General features: G+C 44.4%; 1 protein-coding gene across 1 annotated transcript; it reads left to right on the top strand.

The window, feature by feature from the left end:
- Window positions 1-117: 117 nt before the first annotated feature.
- LOC137272678 (eukaryotic translation initiation factor 3 subunit F-like) lies at window positions 118-21,175 on the top strand. Its single transcript, XM_067805053.1, has 8 exons — window positions 118-248; window positions 1,861-1,931; window positions 2,295-2,374; window positions 3,499-3,636; window positions 18,496-18,587; window positions 19,839-19,975; window positions 20,234-20,347; window positions 21,037-21,175. The coding sequence occupies exons 1-8, from the start codon at window positions 140-142 to the stop codon at window positions 21,118-21,120; spliced, it is 825 nt and encodes a 274-aa protein (XP_067661154.1). The 5' UTR covers window positions 118-139; the 3' UTR covers window positions 21,121-21,175.
- Window positions 21,176-22,052: the final 877 nt, after the last annotated feature.

Genomic DNA, 22,052 nt, shown 5'->3' with positions numbered 1-22,052 from the left:
TAGAAGGTAAAACCATGCGTCAAAATGTTTTGTAGAAATCGTAACAACATTATTTGACTGATTACACAATGTTTATAATGGAATATTGCAAGGCGCGAATTACTACCATTAACATCATAGCTCTTTCTTTTCCTCCAAAATGGCGACTCACCTCGTGTGCCGGGTTCATCCAGTGGTCCTTTTCAGCATTGTTGATTCGTACGAACGAAGAAATGAAGACTCCAAACGAGTTATTGGCACCCTGCTTGGTACGGATATGAAGTGTTATGATGAAAGTAACTTTAAATGTTCCGATGTGCGACAAAGTGTCTTCGTATGTTGCTGTTTTCGTTTACTGGCAACTTCTAAACTACAGATGTGATAGGCTTCTTTCAAGTCATTTCAAAGATATCTAGTTCTGTATGAGTATTACTACTCAGTAAGGTGTTCACTACTTAATTACTTGTGATATCTTGTATCCGATATCCAAATGAAGTGCATTATGTTGTTGATGTCAGTCTAACTAGATGAACCATATGGCTCTTATTTGGTTACAACTGGTCTCCAGTAACTCAAGACTCGCTGACTTAGTTGACATTGTCATCGTTTCCCAGTTGAATTATTCGATGATACCCGTGAAAGTCCCGGGATAGAATAGGCCTTCAGCAACCCATGCTTACCATAAAAGGCGACTATGCTTGTCGTAAGAGGCGACTAACAGGATTTGGTGGTCAGGCTGACTTGGTTGACACATGGCATCGGTTCCCTATTGCGCAGATTGATGCTCATGTTGTTGATCACTGGATTGTCTTGTCCAGACTTGATTATTTACAGCCCACCGCCATACAGTAAACTCACTCACTCACTCTTTTAATCAATGCTCATTCATGATGTTGATCACTAGATTGTCTTGTCCATCCTGGATGATTTACAGATTGCCACCATATAACTGCAGTATTACTTAGTGTGCCATTAACCAACAAACCAGCCATCAAAAGTTATTTCTGATATTATTATTGTTATGCATGTAAAGTCAGTGAAGTCATATGATACAATGTAGATGAAAATTAAAACACATTGCTACAAATCATACATGCAGTCATGCTGTATCTGTGAACAACATAAAAAATGTGCTGCATACAACTGATTATTCAGAAAATTGGCCATTTGTTATTGCAGTATATTCTTCAGTCTCAGATCAGCTTTGAGGGAATATCGTCTTTAGATTATTTTGAGTCTGAGAGAATATACTCTTTGGCATGTCTCAAGTCGCTGGATGGATTATGACAATTTTGATGTTAATAATTCTAGTGCTGTTCCTTTTGATGTGGTTGTTGTTGGCACAGATACAATTTCAGAAATGTGGCCCAGCTTCTTCTCTGTGACAAGCTGGATTCCAGTCATTTCTGCTTGTTGTATAAAACCTTTTAACCTACAAGCTGTGAATCTGAAACTTTGTGTGAAGTGTTTGGTGTGGCTAAAATTTCTGTGTACGCTAAAACCCACAACAAAGGCATCAGCAATGAGTAATTATGCTCCCATCAGTCATGTTTACATTAAATACAAAACAAAAAGATCATTTGCATATACAGGTAGCCATGATGCTTTTTATACATCTTGCATTGAAAGATGGTGAACTTTAAGTCTTACAGGTTTAAAGCATGCAATCATCTCTGATGACTGATAATGGATTTGGTTCCCATTCCCAGCTCTTCGAGTGGAATGTGTGAAACCAATTTCTGATGATAATGTTGGAATATTTATGAAAGTGACATAAAACTGAACTCACTTGTATTAAATGATCGGTAACAACTAGCTGAAACTAGTCTGTGTTATCTGTTATGTACATCTGTTGTCAAACTTGCATCTCTTGTGTTTCAGGATCATATGACAAAGGTGCAGTAGAAGTGACTAATTGTTTTGCTGTGCCACACAATGAATCAGATGATGAGGTGTGTTTTAATAATTTATAACTCGGTTTCATGGTGTATGACTTTACTCAGTAGATTTTAGAAGGTTTATCCAGAACCTATTTGCTTGCCTGATGAAAGGGCAAGATGCATCCCTATAGAGTAACAGTTGCAATCTAGAAATTCTTTTCCTTAAAAATACCATGTGTTCACATAACTGCTAAATGCTTATGAAAGGTTTGGAGGATTTTCTTAAGACCTTGTTTCATGTACTATTATTTAAATTATTAATCAGTTGTGTTTGATGAAATTATTTGTTAATGACTAAATGTCATTGCACAAGTCGGTGTTGTCAAAATTCATAATTCATGGTCATGACAGTTTATTAATTGTTTTTCATTACAGGTGGCCATAGACATTGAGTATGCCAGAAATATGTATGAGCTGTATCGCAAGGTTAATGCATCAGAAGTTATCGTGGGCTGGTAAATATTTCAAACATTCATACAACCCGTGAAGGTCCTGGGGTAGAATAGGCCTTCACTGGCTTCAGCAACCCATGCTTGCCATAAAAGGCGACTATGCTTGTTGTAAGAGGCGACTAACGGAATCGGGTGGTCAGGCTCGCTGACTTGGTTGACACATGTCATTGGTTCCCCACTGCACGGATTGATGCTCTTGTTGTTGATCACTGGATTGTCTGGTCCAGACTTGATTATTTACAGACCGCTGCCATATAGCTGGAATATTGCTGAGTGCGGCGTAAAACTAAACTCACTTGCTCACTCAAACATTCATATAAATCATACAGATGTGATGGTGTGTAGATTGTCGATAAACATCAGAGAAGTAACAGGGCTAAAATGCTTCTATAAAGTCCAAAAGAAATCCATATGTATCACATCACTCATGCATTATAATCGTTAATATTTTTTCCCATCAATGATGACTGCCTGTGGTTTAGTGGTAAGACTGTCACAGTAACTCATGTATGATAATTGTTCATATTTTTTCCCATCAATGATGACTGCCTGTGGTTTAGTGGTAAGAGTGTCACAGTAACTCATGTATGATAATTGTTCATATTTTTTCCCATCAATGATGACTGCCTGTGGTGTATTGGTAAGAGTGTCAGCCCAGAGAGCAGAAGGTCAAAGGTTCAATCCTGTCATACTAAAAGAAGTGTAAGACATGATTGTTGTTGGTCCCTGCCTGGTGCCCAGTATTAATGCGAGTCTGAGTCTGTATAATGTGTCTGAGTAGGGGCCACAGGGTATTCATGCTTAACTGTGGCATCTTTTTTCAGTGAGCTGGCACTGTGAAACCAGCAGAAGTCTGGGCTAGTACAAGCAGCCACACATGCACACACATGCACACACATGCACATACTCATATGAGCAAAATATTCTCAAGCACGACGTTATACACCATTTCACCTCACCCGTCAATGATGTTTCTGATTATCAATCTTTTTAGCCAGCCTGATAATATTAATGTAAGCCCAAGTCAGAATTCACGTAATTCAGTTATTAACATCCATTGTGAAATCTTGAAAGCATGCTTTTGCTTGCTGTTGTGCCAGTCTGGCAATTGTGTTTTGATTTGGCAGGTATTCTACCAGTGGGGACGTGTCAAGCCACTCAGTGTTAATCCATGAGTACTACTCCAGAGAGGCCAAGAACCCAGTACACCTCACAGTTGACACAACAGTCAAGACCGGCAAACTTGGCATGAAGGCATATGTCAGGTGAGAATCAATGTTGTATGCAAGTCACAGGTGGTTGGCAAACAATTGGCAGCTAAGATATATTCCTCAGCATTCACGCCTCACCAGAGAGCCTTGAACAGCAGACCTTGCAGCAGGAATACAGTGTTCAGCATGAGTGCAAGTTGTTAACGCCAAGCCATGTTTTGGTGCATCAACCCCTCTCATGATCTGCCACTAATCATTAACTGGATGCATGTAAATAGACATTGCTGATAATAAAGGTATCAGTAGGATATAGAAATGAATGCTTGTATACATAAACAGAAAATATGAAGTAGTATAGGGAATGATAGTCCGAAAACACTTTTCAAAAACCCCTCTAAAAAGCCTCATTTACTAAATGAGGCTTTGGTGGGACCATTAGCTCTTGCTATTATTGCCCCTACTACAAAGCTACGCCATCACGTTTACCGTGACTTGGCAGGCGGTAACACTGTGCCGTACGGCACGATCAATAATTCTTCTCTTACAAATCCCCTACCCGGCCCATCCCTCAAGTAGTACAAGTTGGGTTCGTCGGCTTTCATATCCACTTTATCTATGTTGTAAGTTTTGACTGACCATATAGGATCGGTGGCTCGCTTACGGCTATCGCCCTCGTGTTCCCCCGGCTGGTACAGATACCTCACTAGGGCCCTATCCGGTATCTGTTTCTCCTTCCCACGCAATGGAGCGGCCGACTCTGCAACTATTGATTTTAGTTTGATAGCGTCTGCCGGTTTCTTACCGGTGAGACGGGTGACTTCATGGTTGATTGCCGACACCACCTTGGGTAACCTCGTGACCCATTCAGTCGATCGTTTTCCAGGGGTGGTCATCTCCCTAGCATACTGATAGCCGAACAAGCGCTCAGCCAAAGTCCTATTAAATCTCTCAACTATGGCTTGGCTGCGATGGGCTCCGGCCGTGCCACGCCTGACCTTTGTATCGTGTTTGGCTAGCAGTTGTGACACGGCACCCATGAACTCCCGTCCGGGGTCAACTTGCAGCTCTGTTGGCCACGTCAGCGGGCTGCGTTTGTATATACGTTCAAATCCTCTGGCTACCTGGGCCGAATCTTTCGTGGTCAAGGGTTCGGCTTCCTTGTAACGACTGGCTACGTCCACTACGGTTAAGGCATACTTGTACCTCTTATCGTGGGGTAGGAACAGTAGGTCTGCCTGGTGAATGCTATTAGGTATGTTAATACCGAACCTCCTTCTAGGTACGTAGCGTGGTGCAGGCAAATAGATCTGCCACAGGGCTTGTTTTTCAAGCCACGCTTTGGCTTCCTCCGGGGGTACTCGCGCTAGTTTAGCTAGCTTATCTACTGCGCTAGCTCCTTTCCAGTACCCACGCGGGCTGTAGTAAATAGACTCAAATTTTTTCATGTCCATACGCGTATGTGTTTATCCCATCAATAGCTATCCAACGTTTCGTGTCCATAGGCGATAGGGACGTCTTGTTTATAGTCAGTCCGTATATCTTGTGCCCATCACTTCTAAGTGTGTTCATTTTATGCCTAAAGGTACGGGTCTTGAACAGGGATTCCTTGAATCTGGCGTGTTTGATGTGTTGTTTCACCACATACTTCTTAACCCCCTTAGCCTTCCGGATCTCGCTATTGTCGGCTTTCAGTATGGAGTACATCTTAGGCCTCAAACCTATGTACTCGGCTATGGGCGTGCCAGCACACTCGTCCTTCATCTTACCTAGGACCTTTTTATTTACCGTACTGTGTAGGGTATGGGTCTTAGGGTAGTCGCTGGTGTCGTATAAATCGATGTGTTTTTTCATGTCCTCGTACACGTCCTCGGTTCGAATCTCCATCAGCAGGGAATCCGTGTCAGTGTACAGCACTTCGCACCTGTCGCCGTACTGTTTCTTGAGCTCGTTGTAGTAAAAGTCGTACATCAGGTGTTTGGATAAATCGAGGATGCTCATCCCCACGTAAACAGGTCGGTTGAATTTTATGTGGCTTTTCTTCATGTGTAGGGCAGCCAGGTCGTCTGTGAATATCTTGCTACGGTTGAATGCCGGACTGGCTATCAATTTCCTGAGCTTGTCTTCCTCACTAGATCTAACCAGCTTCACGGTCACGCGTTTCCTCAGGTTCTCCATAGTCTTACCAAACACCGAGTTGTTCATGAGCTTGTAGAGATTTTTCTCGAAATCACTGGTGGCTTTTTTTCGTAGGTCTGTGTTCATTCTGATGTAGGGCTCCATCCATGGGCTCTGGTCAAACATGAGCACCCTGTGTATTTTGGCCAGCCTCATACCCAACGACAGGTACAGCTGTAGGTTGCAATAGTGAACGATATACTTGGTCTTATTCATTAAGTTAGGCACGAGTTTTTCAACGTCTGTCACACGACCACCTGACAAGTTATGTTGGTACTCAGACATCCAGTCTGGGTTAACCCTCATACGTTCGGGTGCAAGGGGATAGCTGTTGTGCGATGTGTGTAATGCCTTGGGATACTCTAAGTCAACCTCGAGGATATAACCTTTGTTCGAATCTGGTGCAATGCTCATAACATCAACGTGGGGTACCCATTCGAATCCCCCTGTAGGTAGATACTGGCTCATGGCCCAGCCGTACAGGTTGTTTGCGTCGAGGTAGAGAATGTGATTGGTTGGTTTGTTAGGATCGTAACCTTTCACGTATTGATTATTTGCTTTAGCGTATCGTTTGGATGCCATGGAAATCCCACCTCGCAAGCCTTTCTCAATGAATAGGTGCATGTCGTAATCTGTGAGCAATTCTAAATTAACTCCGGTCTTTTTAAGCAAGGCGTCCCACGACAGACCTGGGCTGGTGTAATACCATGCGGGGTCGAGTTTATACTGCTTGAAACATGTCCGCCGAAACGTCTCGAACACGTCGGCTAACAGCAGTACATCTGTCCTCAAGTACAGGTCGTGATAATCGCCCAGGTTCTTACAACCCAGTTTATTCCATACGTTAATCGCGTGCGAGTAATCGTCTCGTGAGACGGGCGCCTCATTCAGCTTGCTATAAAAGCAGTCGATAGGAGGTAGTCTGGTCTCGGTGAACTTGACCCAACTATCCATGTACTCATATGGGTACACACCCTTCCTCATAAGCAGGGGTCTAGTCTCGGCGTCTGTGTATCGATCGGTGATAGGGAAGGTATTGTTGGCCTTGACCAGACTGTCGAGTGACGACAGGAGGAACTGAAACGAGTCAATGAACCTAAGTCCGTTTAAGCTGAAGGAGATGTATCTCTCCATGTTGTTTGGGATGCACGTTATATTACCATCGATTTTCGCGATGGCCTGCATGATCAAGTGTGAGTCGTACCCTCTCAAGTTGTGAAAGACAACGGGGATGTTTATTGTCTTAGGGTTGATTTTAAGCTTGAGGTTGCACGCGTTGTGAGCGGCGCCTCTATACTTACCAGTTATGTGACAGTGATCTCTCACCGAATCACCGTTAAGCGGTGAGTCACACACGTGACACTTAGTGCTACTAGCGTGAGCTAGCCTGTCGGCTCGGGTCATACGCATGGGAGCAATTTTATACAATGCATTCCTAATAATTTTTTCTTCCTCCTGCAAACACTTTAGAAACCTTTCAGCCGCGTCAGGACCCCTATACACTACCGGAGCTTTCGTTTCCCCGTCACAACGGACGACGATGTATCCAAAACCGCAGGCTATATGCTCTTGTGTCTTGTGGGTGAAACTCCCACTGGGGGATGATTCCCCTACCACCAAGGCTTCGAAGTCGGCGTATATGATATAAGGCACAGACATTTGATTCTTGTGGTTACTGAATTTTAGGATATTTTCACCTTCCTTAGGCATGTCGACTCGTATGGCCGTCTGCCCCACACCTTGGCAATCCTCCCGGTGGGATTCTAATAAATCAGCCCGACTGAAACCGTGTAGGCATCGTACACAAAAGTGTTTTTCCCCAACGTGTTTCGACTGGTCGTGCAACAACCGGCTGAGATTTTTTATCCACGTGTAGTGATACGTTTCACCTCGCTTGATCATGAATAAATTAATAACTTGGCGATCCTTCACCGGGCTGACCCTGTGTACTATTGTTGTGTTACCTTCGTGTCCAAAGACATTTATAGCCAGATTATTCTGTTTTTCTACTTTAGTGATCTGGGATATTGGGGTGGGTTCATCTATACCATCCCAGTTGAGCCCATCGTCCTGTGGATAATTAGAAGGCCTGTTCGGATTAGTGGCAGCTGGAAATAAGGCTGACCTGATAGCTAACCTCAGGCAATCGTTTCCTCTATTCTTAACGTTTACTATGGCTTGTTTGTTCTTATAGTAGGGAGGCAAGGCTAGGTATGACCCACCTCTGAACGGCACGTAGTTAGCTATATCTAGATAGACGTTATCGATTTTATCCACAGCCCACCCGGACCCCATGTGCGTGTAGCGTTCTAGGTATTCTCGTATCTGCTGAAAACTATTATCGATTGATGCGTCAATGGTCTCTGTATGTGTGGCGACCTCTTGTTGACCTCGGAAGTAAGGTTGAACATACTCAGTGACCCCTGTGGTGCCCTCCTTATCGAGCGACATTTTCACCGTGATCTGAAACTTGATACTTCCTAGGTTATTTAGTTCCTGGTTGACCTTATCAGCTATCAGAGGCTTGATATCTGTAATGTCTATGTTTCTATCAACGTGCATGCGCCAACCTCTCAAATAGTTACCTACAGCGCGCTCAGTGCGCACGAACTGCAGGTCAACAGCTCTATTCTGTCGTAATAATTCTACAAGCTGTGGTTTTCTCATACGGGAATACCCGCCTAAACCCAAATCGTGTGCCTCGGTTTTCAGTTGTTTTACAGTGGGTACGGGGGCATGTGATAACAATGCGGTTAACCCGGCTCTCCCCAGGTGTGAATAACCCGTGTGTCCAAGCTGTTTTGCTTGAGCTTTTAACTGTTTTACTGTAGGGGGGACTTCTAAACCTAGTAATCTCAACAATGCTGGCTTCCGCATTCTAGAATACCCGATCACACCTCTCTGCTTTGCGACCCTCTTGAGCTCGCGCACAGTAGACATCGTGTTTACACCTAAGAGAACTAATGTCTAATTGGTTCACAGTAAGGGGAGGTAACTCTTAAGTGGCTATCTTGAGCAGTCGCCTACGTTCTTTTATGTAGCCTTTTTTATTCTCGTATATGAGTTGATGTCTGACTACGTTCGCTCCGTGAGCTTTACATAGACAGTAGTGCCCTTTAACCCCGATACCACACACAGAACACGTGTAGTTAGGACTTCCCATATGGAAACAACAGAACCCCTGATTCCTGCATTTCCTACCACAGGCCTCGGTCTTCCCCATAAGTATGTATTCGCATCGGTATGGAGCGGGTCTCATGTTTACTTATATAGGTATTTTAGTTTAATTGCTTTGCAACCAACGCAGTAGCTGCTATACCCAACACTATGAAGCCCAGTTCACGATTCATTTGTCCCTTGGATGGTGTGTAGTACTGAGTGAGTGTGGGTTTATTGAGCGGTTCCAATTGTTTACCAGTTAGTAGATAGTATTCTTTCATTGCTTCATCGACATCGTAGAATGTTTTAATGGCATGGTTTTCACGCTTGAGCTGTTCATTAATAAAATCGATCCTCTGGAGGCGTTTTTTAACGTACTCGTCCTGTGCTCTTTGTAATTTCTCAGTAGCGAGATCGTGTCGCTTCCTTTCTTCCTGTATTTCAGCCGCGTGATCATCTCGTAGTTTCGAGAAGAGGAAATTACTCCCGGAAAATGCCAGGGCATTCACTAACGCCCCACCGACCATCATAGCTATCGTGGCCATCCCTATATTTATTTCATTATATTATCAGGTATTATTCCTTGTTTTACTAGGATGTCTTTCGTGGCCATCGCCATACCAAGGTTCATTATGAGCATACCCATATCCTGCAGGTTGAAATCTAGCTTGATAGTTGGTTGTTTAAGCACCATTTTAGTCAACCGAGCGTACCCTACGGCTAGACTGGCTACCACTGTGGCGTGGTATGCGTCGTTGACGAACGTTTTCCCCTCAGACATTATGTATATGATATAAAATATTTTAAATTATAACATGATATGCGGGTCGACGGTGGGGGTACCCCCCACAGTGGGGGTTACCACCTCAGGTACCACCTCACGTCCCTCACGTGTATATAACCACGAGATAGCCAAGGCAGCAGTTACGCCTACAGCCAACAACAGTCGGGTTGGGTTGGTCACTTTATGTTGGTTACACCACCGTTTTTTACCGGCAGCTACTCTCTTAGGATTCTTCTGTCTGGTTACTGTTGAAGTGGTCTCCACTGTTTGGGGTGTGGGGGGTACCACCACTGGGGTCTCCTCCACTGGGGTCTCCACCGTCACCTCGGGACTCACTGGTTCCGTCACCTCGGACATCTATACTATTATTATTATTCTTTCTCTCAAATTGACAATGTTTTGCCGTGATAATCGCCGCCGTCACTGGAGCCAACAACATACCATATTTGTGGTACAGCCCGCAGCTGATAGAGCTCACGGCGTGTTCGATAAAAGGGTCTTTCTCGAGGTCCTCCCATAGGTAAAGTCGGCGCTCTGGTGGAATGGGAAGGAAGTGTGATACAATACCGGTGTATATCTGGGTCATAGCCGATCCTATTGTCTTTGTCATTTCTGCTCCGAGCCGGGACTCGTATCTAGCGTACAGCTTATCGATTTCTTCGGCTGACATTTTGTGAATTTTATCCGGGGTGTAGTCTCCAAAGTAATGTTTGGCTTTGCCGCCAACAGCCAACGCCACCAGTTTCTCTCGCTTGTCATCAGTGGGGCCTGCGGGCGACAATTGTTCGAGCAATTCCTCACACTCCATCTTATAATATAACAAGTAAGATTTAGTTTTAACTATATAATACCCGATGCAGACAAAACACAGAGAAATGAATGTTAAGTTGCACACGACAAATACTTCAAATATCATAGCTTTGCTTAGCTTTGCTTAGCTTTGCTTAGCTTTAGCTTAGCTTTGCTTAGCTTTAGCATACTATATATGCTACTGGTTGGTCGGTCTTTAGTACGAGCTTAGCGTGTTTAGTTTCAGCGAGCTGTTTCTTCACCCGTTCCCGTTCTAATTTACTCATCACATCGTTCTCTCTCAAACACTCCTCGAACGAATCCCTGTCCTTGCAGTGAAATAAGGCCACCCATCGCGTCTGCTCCCTGAGGTCTTTCAACACCGAGTTGAACTTCTGCGTTAGCACCCAGACGCTGTGATTTGCATGCCGGCCGGAGAAGGCCAGGTACGATAGCATGTCTCTCTTTTTTGTTATCTCGCGATTAGCGCTGCAGTCGTCCAGTATAAACAGCATCGGTTCCCCTTTAAATTTCTCGTGAAGAGCTTTCAACCAGTCCTGCAGGCGTGTTCCAGGGTCGATTTTGTGTACGTCAGGGTCCGTCATTACCCAAGGTCGCGCGTACGTTTTATTCATACCCAGAGTAGGGCACATGATAACGATGTTATCGAACACATCCTTGTAGTAACCCTCCAACATATCCAACACGAAAACGGTCTTACCACAGCCAGTCTGCCCGCATATGATAGCGCAGTGTGGGTCAGTGGGTAACCCCAGGGGGGTGTGGGGGTCTTGTTTATTGTTGGGGGGTGTGGGGGGGTACCCCCCATCAGTAGATGGCTTGCACGAATCTCCCATTGTTTATATTAAGTTGCGCGTCCATAATAACGTACAGATATAATTTCAACTTACCAGCGGTTTGAGCCTTCTTAGTAATCTGGATAGTTATCCCTTCGCTACCGTTATCTATACGGCGCCCGCTACCGTGCAGTTTATCATCATCCGTGGATCGCATGTCCAACCATAGGGCGTACTTGGTGGTCAGGTATTCACCGATCTGCACGGAGCCGAGGTCCAGGTCCTTTGTTATGTAATCCCCCACTGGTAGCTTTTTTATCTCATCCCACTGCTGGTGTGGCCTCATACCATGACTGAACAGCTGGTTTGGCACGCCCTCGATGGTAACTTCCACCTTTTCAATCTCGGGGTTGAAAAACTTCTCGCTGTCCCTCCGGAATGGATCGTAATCCTCCACGGGGACGACCAGGATACCTTTCATCGATCTCGCCGGCACGTTCAGGTTGATATTCCACACAGTGTCGCTCTTATCTCGCACGACTGATCTATGCCTCAGTACGCGATCGTACAGGATAGCCATCTTCCCAGAGTACTGACTTCGAACCTGCCTGGCCAGCTCCGGACTAGTGACCATGTCGAACTCCAGAGAGATGTTGTCTATGGCATAACTAGCCTCATCACCGTTCGGCGTACGCACTACTTTGCTATAGTCGTTAAACGTGAGCTCGTATTCGAGCCTATCACCCAGCGCGGCCTGGTAAAACGGCGCGTGTCCCGTGAGCAACTCGAAGTCGAGCGGCACGCAGAATCGATTCCCGTATGCTAGAGCGATGGCCTTTTCACCGTCCGATAGCTTGTCTTGCTGGTCTGTCGTGAAGACGTATCCTATGCGCGCCCGGGTTGATTTGCTGATACCCTGGTACACATCATTGACTCGTTCTCTCTCGCTTTTCCAGAGATCCTTGTAGCAGTGAAACACGTCGCTGTCGTCGATGCTCAGTACCTCGTTACCGCTGATCTTGACGGTCGTTTTCTTGATGATAGCTCGACCCACGTTCCGCACTAGCTCGCGTTTGTCGTTGTCGGAGGTCAACGTGATATTGAACGCCAGTCGAACAGTGCCTGGTACAATGAGGTCATTCTCACCAAGGTTTGGAAATCTAACCAGCAGAGTTTGGTTCTGGTCTATCTTGCTGGGATTGTTGGTGATGGTCACCGACTGTCGCACGGCTCTGGCTCCTAATGGCTCTCTCAATTTTCTGAAAGGATCTAATTTTCTACCGTACATTGTTATATAAATGAAATATATTTTTAATACTAATGGATGAAGACATACCTATGGATGAGATGCCGGGCGCTAGTGCCCAGGCATATGATGAGCAGGAGACCTCATTTACTAGTTCACCATTGAACCAAGAACTCTTGGAAACAACGGTAGATGATTATTTCGAAAGTTTAAGAAGAGATAAAAACTACGTTGAACCACAGGGTCGATACCATAAGGATTTTTTTATTGATACAAAGGGTGTTCTACGCCTTAAGTCTGACCCAGGGGTTGACCTCTTTAACAAGAGCAATAAAAAACCACTGGCCTTGTCAACTCTAGCCAGCCGCTATGGTGTTGAATTTATCCGTAAAAATCTAAACATGTATGATTACGGTGGTGCAATACCTAAGGCCGTTAAAGAAGATCTGCAAGCTACCAGATCCCACCTCACCACTAGAGATGAAATGACACCAGAGCGTGCTACAGAAGCCTCGGACAGCATAGAAAAACTGTTGAGCACCTACTGGGACAAACCGTTACCGGGGTTTGACTTTCCGGTAAGGGAACTGTACGGCTTAGACGAAGCCGTGAAACGCGTGCGTGGAGAACTCGTGAACAACATGGGGAAACTGAACGAAATCGACGAGCACATCGCTAGGGAAAAAACCAAACTCAACGAAACTGAAAACGATGATATGAAGCGTCGTATCAATGAACGACTACGTGATTTAGAAGACGAGAGACGTACACGATTGGAATCCGCTTCCTCGAATCGTGAACAGCTTCGATCCCAGATCAGTCGTATTCGGGAAACAATCGATAGAATACTGAACGAGGATACAACTTTAGCCAACAGGATTCGGATATTGTTCCGGGAGCAAGGGATCACCATCGCCAGCATTCTGACTGCATTGGGTTTCATTATATCAACCCTCGTGGTGTCACTGACGGGGGGAACCCCTGTGGGGCCTGCCGGTGGGGGAACTCCCAGCGGTGGTGGGGGTGTTAAAGACTGGATAAAAAAACTCGGGGAAGGCCTAGCTAAACTGGCTGGTAAAGCCGCCGAAGCCCTTCCCGGCATCCTGGGTAGCATCGTCTCGTGGTTGTTGAGCGCTCTGTCTAAAACTGCCATGTGGCTCAGTCAAAACCTGTGGGCAGCCATCGTCGCCGTGGCGGGTCTGGTGTACGTAGCGGCTAAGAAATCTTTAACCAAATAAGTCCCAAAGTTACCCCACCAACCACCAGGGCCGTTTTACTATCAATATGCTGCTGAGCCTGAATATGAGAGTGTGTGGGGGGTACCCCCACATGAACTTTAGACTCCGGGGGCGACACAACTATACCCTTTTCACGTGGTTGGGTGTGTGGGATATAGGTGGTGTTAATATCGGGGTTGATACCCAACTTTTGATCCTTCGTGGCTATGACTATTTTGTTGTTATAACCCACCACTTTTTTTACTCTCAGTTGCATATCACTCGGAGCCATGTACAACCCCACGCCGAACACGTAGTTGACTTTCGATCTGGCGTATTCTAACACGTTTTGGTAACGGTTGATGGCCCGCGGGAGATCAACTGGAGAATTGATAGCATCCTCAACGTTGGCAACGAACTGTTTCTGAGCGTCGAAAGCAGTTCCCTTACCGATGATGTTGGAACGCGTCATCGACTGAGCACCCAACAGCGCCCACACGTACGTTCGAATCGAGTCGTTCAACCTGACTACCCCGGCACGAGTGAATCCCTTCGACGTGTCCAGCATGAACATTTTCCATCCGTCTGCGGTTGACTGCTCCACTTTCTGGATTGTGAAAGCAACACCACCTTTAAAGTCCATACGATCATCCCTCCATTCATTACTCGACAAAGCAAAGTCCTGCCTAAGTATACCTCGTTTCAGTAAATCATCACTTGCATCTTTCACTGGTTTTGGCCCATATTTGGTAGGTTTAGGAACAATTTCATCTAATTCACGGAAAAAATTCTCAGGACTAAACATTTTTCGTTTCATAAAGTTTGTTAGTAAATCTTTCTTAAATGCTTTTACTGAGAGCCCATCGCTGTAAGGAATACCCAACCCGTGGTTCGGCCCCGGCAAACGCCAATCCGTCTTCGGATTTATTTCGAATTCATTGCAAATATGTTCGTAGACCCGTCTATCGTACGGGTTGTTTGTTGCGTCCCACGCTTTGTCCTGTGGGAGGGGGGCGCTGATCTCTTTAAGGATACGTCTGACCTGGTAGTACACGTGGAACTTAAACACAGACTGACTCAGCGGTCCACGCCGAGTGTCGGTCAATGTCACACCACACCCAGTTGTAGCGCACCACACAGCAAAGTTTAATTGATTCTGCCAGAACTGCATAGGGTTGTTGAACCACGCGTGGACTGCCTTGATGTTAGTCACCGAAAGCTTATACTTATCGAACACATCTAAAAGCTGGGCATTGAAATACAACTCAGGAGCAACCACGATCTTCATGGGGGAGAAATCTACATCCAGTTTAGGGTAAAACACACCAGGGGAATACATTTTAAAACTATTATATAATAAATATATATGTAATATGTACATAACACTTCCTGGAATAACGAGCGGTGAGGCCGTTCAGCTGACGCACGCGATCGATAACACGTCAGGTCAACTCGAAGTCGCACTCTGCGATATCACCTACCTACCGCAATGGACTAACATTAATATCAGCAACAATAAGCTGTTCGTCAGTGGAACTCGCAGTCAAATAACTGACGGCTACTACAGCGTGTGCTCGCTAAACGACGAGGTCTTCAAACCCCTGGGAGCCGAACTCAAGATGAACGACTCAAACGGCACAGTGGTGTTAATCAACAACAGAAGAACCTCATTGAGGCTAGGCCGACCATTAGCAAGGATACTCGGTATGTCTCCTGACGAGATAAAACCAACAACAACCGTCACAGGCACGAAGTTACCCGACCTAGTACCGTACCGAGAGCTATACATTCATCTCGGTCAGGTGAGCACAACGTATAACATTCAAGGAGGCCACCCTTCCACTATACTGAGAGCAGTGCCGGTGAAAACTGAGAAATTCAACGACGGTAGAACCGAGTCATTTTCACCACGGCAGTATAAGAGATTAACCCAGGGCAACATACCTGAGCTTACAATATCGGTGTTAGATATAAATCATAATCCTGTAAATATAGGATACCTCAGCTTAACACTTCATGTAACATGACCAGCGCACAAGGACCCGGAGTGAAAAAATGCGTCAATATCGGGATCTCCGACCTCGGAGACACACGCGGTTTCGACGCTCCCGGAGTAGACGGTAAATCGTATGCCTTGCAACTGAAAAACAACATTTACAAACGCGTTGAAATCCCCTCCGGTGGAACCCTAAGTGATATGATAGATACCACAAGAGCAACAGTAAACACTAAGTACTCCCTTGTCAACACCGGTGATAATAGTTGGGTAATATACCCATCGTTCGGAGGTAAACTGTTCGACTTAGACGATGTTGAGAGCACTACCGTCGTCAAAAACAAACCATATATGCTCGTCTTCACCGAAGATGATAAGTGGGTGTTGTTACCCGATAACAAATGGTTTCTCAATATTAGACTCGTCTCCCCTTACGTGTTCACGGATAACAAAGACAACCACCTAAACAAAGTCGTGAACAATGGAACCCTGCTCGTGGCTTACGTCCCAACTCAGAGACGTAGCATAGTCGTCAGCCCAGTCAACACTATAGCAGCCCACATGCTATCGAGTAAACCAGCCATACAAAACGTGAAATTGCAGTTGGTGTCTGAATTCGAAGGCGTGGTCAAGATACTAGAGAGTCTACCGGCAAACTCAACACTGTTCATCAAAGTCTACCTAGGGGAACCATCGGTGAATGATGTCGAGATCGTGAAGGGGATCAAACTCGGGTGGGTGAAACGACACCAGTTTCAAGTTTGCAACGTTTACGTGCGGGTGGGTGTCGACTCCAAGACCAGTCTGCAGGGGGTCAACGTGATCGTGGAAAACAAGATATCATTAATCAATATCTTCCTGCCTGACAACATACACTTCATGGGTATGAAGTTAACCCCAGAATTATTATCAGAAAACCAGTTGGAAATTATATCATAATAGTATAATAATGACTAGTCATCATCCCAACACTACACTTAACGACCTGGGAGATACAGAGGGATTCGATCAGCCTGGTGAGGAAGATGAATTATACGTCCTACACTTCAAAGACAACGTGTACAGACTGGTGCTGTTATCAGATTTAAAAGAGCCCAAATGGCTGATCAACTTAACACTCGCCTCACCTTATATCACAATAGATACATATACAAAATATGTCACTAAGATTAGGAACAACGGTATCTGGACCGGGGATTTCGTTCCGGATAGGGCATTCATAGCAACTTCTGAGACCGAAAAAAATAGGTTAATGCCTGGAGAAGACAATAAATTAGCATTTATAAATTATAATCCTAACGTAGGTCTTAGTATAGCCGCCCCTTACACACTCATCATAGAAGTCTTCTTACAGGTTTTAGATAATGAAAACACCTCAAAAGTACACCAAATTTTACCCGGGGTGTCAATACACTGGTTTGATGAACACTTAGATCAATATTGCCGTATTGTTATACAACAGGATACCTACGGGGGTCCTATAAACCGCTTAATAAATCTCAGTGGGGTTTTTATTACAACAGAAAAGTTTATTAGCCTCTCACCTATTGCCCTGAATACTAGTATACAACTTGTAGACTTCAAATACATTGAAGAACTATTAACTGAAACCCAATTAAAATATCTTTCAAAATATATATTATAGGATGGGCCTGTACCCAGTCGTAGAGGAAGTAGCTAAGACGTTGGAAACCGTAGATGGGTTCCGCTTGAGGCAGTTATGTGATGTAAAACGTCAACTAGAACAAGACCGTGACACGCGGAAAGCACTATGTAAAAAGTACAATAGAGCTTTCAATATCGTGGATGGGGCTGACACTACCCTTATGGCAACCAGCATGGGACTAGGGGCGGCAGGCGTTGGGTTGTTAACCACCATCGTGGCTGCACCTATAGTGCTAGGTATTGAAATAACGGCTGGGGTGACAGGGTTGGTAGGGTTGGCGCTTAAGTTAGTATCACGCAGACTTAATCGTAAGGTATTGAAACACGACGAGATCAGGGTTCTGGCCGAAGCAAAGCTGAACACAGTGAGTGAGCGAATTTCCACGGCACTCTCTGACAGTAAGATCTCAGAAGAGGAGTTTAGTTCAATCCTCTCTGAACTCAAAAAATATAACGGAATGAAACAAGATATTCGATCCAAGTCTCGTAAGTCTGCTATCAGCGAGGATGAGAAAAAAAAGTACATAGCACAGGGAATACAAAAAGCCCAGCAAGCCTTTATTATGAACACCAAAGAGATCGTAGGCGGTTCACGTTAAACTGTTTCATCGATATAAACATAACATAGGGGCGATAGCCGTAAGCGAGCCACCGATCCTATATGGTCAGTCAAAACTTACAACATAGATAAAGTGGATATGAAAGCCGACGAACCTAACTTGTACTACTTGAGGGATGGGCCGGGTAGGGGGTTTGTAAGAGAAGAATTATTGATCGTACCGTACGGCACAGTGTTACCGCCTGCCAAGTCACGGTAAACGTGATGGCGTAGCTTTGTAGTAGGGGCAATAATAGCAAGAGCTAATGGTCCCACCAAAGCCTCATTTAGTAAATGAGGCTTTTTAGAGGGGTTTTTGAAAAGTGTTTTCGGACTATCATTCCCTATACTACTTATGACTTTTATATATTTCTACTCTTGGCTGAACCAAGGTGTCCTCTGAAGCATTTGGCAGTGTGTTATTGTTGCCATGCCATGTCATAAATGCAGAGTGACAAGCCCTCAACTTAGTTATAAATGTTTTCAGCACTCCAATGGGTGTCCCAGGAAGGACTGTTGGAACAATGTTTACACCAGTGACTATCGATATTGTCAGATACGAGCCAGAACAGATCGGAGGTTAGTGTTGTCATGCTTCTTTACTAGGGCATAGCTTCTCTGAAGGGCATCTCACAATGAGGTTGTAATCTCTGTTGTCTTTCAGAGCATTTGTCTGGAGAGTGTGAGTGTTGTTAGGCTGTGTTTTTGGCTTCAAGAGATAATACCCTGTTAATACCCTGCTTTGTACTCAGGATTAAGGAGATAAAACAAGGACTGTTCACCTCGGTGTCTGTACACTCTTCCGGTACGACGGTATGGAGTACAGGGTGGAGGAGTAGCCTAGTGGTTAAAGCATTAGCTTGTCACACTGAAGACCCAGCTTCAATTCCCCACATGGGTAGAATCATCCTCGATGTCTCCAGGGATACTTTCTGATAAGACTGCACTATACACTGGATGCATCTACGGCCCGATAAATGTATTACCTATTACCTCCCTTGGCAGTCTTTTTATCCATTCAGGTGTATATGTTGGGAAGTTGAGTGAACCAATCACAACTCATTTTCGCTTTTTAAATTATCTAACCGATTAAACTTGGCAACACGAACCATCCACAGGGTCTGTGAAAGAGGCAGAAGGAGTTCTTGCATATATTTTGTAAAATTTTCGGGCCTATCAATGTGTCTGTATGATTTCTGCAAAATCTGAGTCACACTGCGAACAAACCTTTGCATCTACGACCGCTAGTTTTGCTGACTCCGGCAAAGTTGTTCAGCTGTAACGCCGGCTTAGCTGAGTGGCTACTGTGAGAATACCAGCAAGGGGAGGTAATAAATTTTCAAGCTGAGCCATAGATACATCCAGGGTATAGTGGAGATTCATTGGAACGTATACCCTGGAGATTGAGGATGGGGTACAATGTGCAAAGCCCATTTCTGGTGTCACCTGCCATGGAACGTTGGAAAAGTGGCATAAAGCCATACTCACTCATTAATGAAGTATCCATGTTAAGCTGTGTCATGGAATCAAGTTTGTAGAGACTGCAGTGTGACCTGTTGGTTTGTGATTGATCTTACCAAGATAATGAGGATTGCTCCATATTCTGAAGCACTGGTTTGAGGGCAAGGAAACAAAACTGTGTCTACTGTGCTGAGTAGAAAAGAAATGCATTATTTGTGGTGGCATTTAAGGACCATATTTTCAAGCCTATAATTTTGTTGTGAATTTAAACTGTACAAAAATGTTAGAAAACAGTGAACATACATGTTCTATTGAAGCCAGACTAGCTATAAACTAGAATTGTGAAAGAACATTTTGTTTGGTTTACAGTGAACGTTCTTCAGCAAGGCAAGACTGTGAACAAGAGAAGTGTGTCTATGTCTTCAGACCTGGCACTTGTTGAGAGCTCCACAAAGAAACTAAAGGAAATCATAGTCCTCGTCTTGTCCTACGTTGATGATGTCCTGGTATGTATTGCGAGCATGGGCAGTGGAATTAGATGCTTGAACAGTGGGCTGATGGTTAAGTATTAGAGATCGGATACAATATTTCCTTTTTCTTTTTGTCCTGTTTTGATTGTGTTGTGTGTATGTGTAGAATGGCTTGCCATGGTGTGAAGAACATCTTTTCAGTGCATGAAAAACATATTTCAGGGTGTGAAGAACATCTTTTCAGGGAGTGAGGAACATATTTGTGGAATGTGAAGAGTATGTTGTTTATTGCAGAGTGGCAAGTTGCCTGCTGACAGCAAGACAGGGAGGATGCTGATGAACATAGTTACCAGTATACCCCACACTGACACAGAAGACTTCGAGTCTATGCTGAATTCCAACATGAAGGTTTGTGTTTCTCACAGTCTAACATTAGTTTGTTCTTGAATAAGATTGTTGGCATTATGTCCATCAGAGTCTGCTCTTTTCAGGATGCCGTTGTAGATTCATAAGGCCAAAAACTGCCAATGGATGGCTCATCGGTCTAGGGTGTCAGTGTTTCTGGGCATGCCAGAACCCATTTTGTCAATTTTAATTCAGGTTCACACTAATTCATACTCTGGGTTTGGTAATTGTCTGTGAACTGCTTGACGTCATCCTTTCTTCCCACCATTCACTATCAGTGAGTGAGTGAGTTTAGTTTTACGTCGCACTTAGCAATATTCCAGCTATATGGCAACGGTCTGTAAATAATCAAGTCTGGACCAGACAATCCAGTGGTCAACAACATGAGCCTCGATCTGCGCAATTGGGAACCGATGACATGTGTCAACCAAGTCAGCTAGTCTGACCACCCGATCCCGTTAGTCGCCTCTTACAACAAGCATAGCCACCTTTTATGGCAAGCATGGGTTGCTGAAGGCCTATTCTACCCCGGAACCTTCACAGGTTCACTATCAAAGATAAGCCAATGTTCTTCGTTGTGCAGTTGTCTTGCTTAAAGAGACTTGTTAACTTTCAAAACTAAGCAGAAGGGTATGTTATTTATGAATGTTATTTGTTTTTGTGTTGACACCAGCCCTCTTGTGTGCTTTCAGGACTTGCTGATGGTGGTGTACCTGACGAATCTCACCAGGACCCAGCTGGCCCTCAACGAGAAACTCAGTCAGCTCTCCTCTTAACTACAGCCCTATTTATATATGCCCACCTTTGTATCATAGACCTCAATAAATCATTGTCAAGAGACACTTTCAGTTAGGAATCGACAGCACCTTTGCTTCTGAGGAGTGTGGGATGCTGTGTTGCAGCAAAGTTTTGTGGGGTTACATAAAATAAAGATTTAGTACCAGGGTCCTGTTCTACGAGATGACTGCAGAGCTGATGTTTTTGATTTACCATCATAGATCTACACCTGCTTTGTAGAATCTACACCTGCTTTGTAGACGGGACCCAGATTTACTTCGGATATTCTGGTGCAGAAACTACTGGGATATGAAAGGATATCTGATGCAAATATTTGCTTCACGTGTAGTGCCAGTCAAAGAATCAAACTTAAGTGACCAGCATTGACAAGCATGATGCCCTCTGCTCAGTTAGACTTGGGCATTACCAACACATTAGGCATTAGGACACAGCCTCATCAGTATGATCAGGATACTATTAAGGCCCGTCTTCAACATTTTACAGAATCTTGTCAGAAGACGTTGAAGACTCATCAGCTGAATCTGTAGAAAGTGCAAATCATCAATGGTCGTTATTTGGTGAAAACGCTGTTGTATATAAAACATTATGAATAAAATATGGGAAACAACAAAACAATATTGTGTCCTAGGAAAACTGAATAGTGCATGTTGTTGGTTTGTTGTGTAATGCCTCAGCAATATTTCTGCTAAATCTGTAAATAATTAACTCTGGACGAGGCAATACTATGATCAACAGCATGAGTAATGATCTACGCAAATGGGATATGATGTGGACGGCCCAATCCTGCCTAGTCCTGTTAGTTGTGTCTTAGAACAAGCATGGGTTACTGAAGGCCAATTCTATCCCATGTTCAGGATCGTACCTGCATATTGGGTGGTCAGATATTCTTTGTAACCAGTTTAGTGATTTC

This window comes from Haliotis asinina, chromosome 2 (genome assembly GCF_037392515.1).
Source record: "Haliotis asinina isolate JCU_RB_2024 chromosome 2, JCU_Hal_asi_v2, whole genome shotgun sequence".
Taxonomy (NCBI): Eukaryota; Metazoa; Mollusca; class Gastropoda; order Lepetellida; family Haliotidae; genus Haliotis; species Haliotis asinina.
Note: the sequence above shows the minus strand (reverse complement) of the source record. Positions and strands in the feature narration are given on the sequence as shown.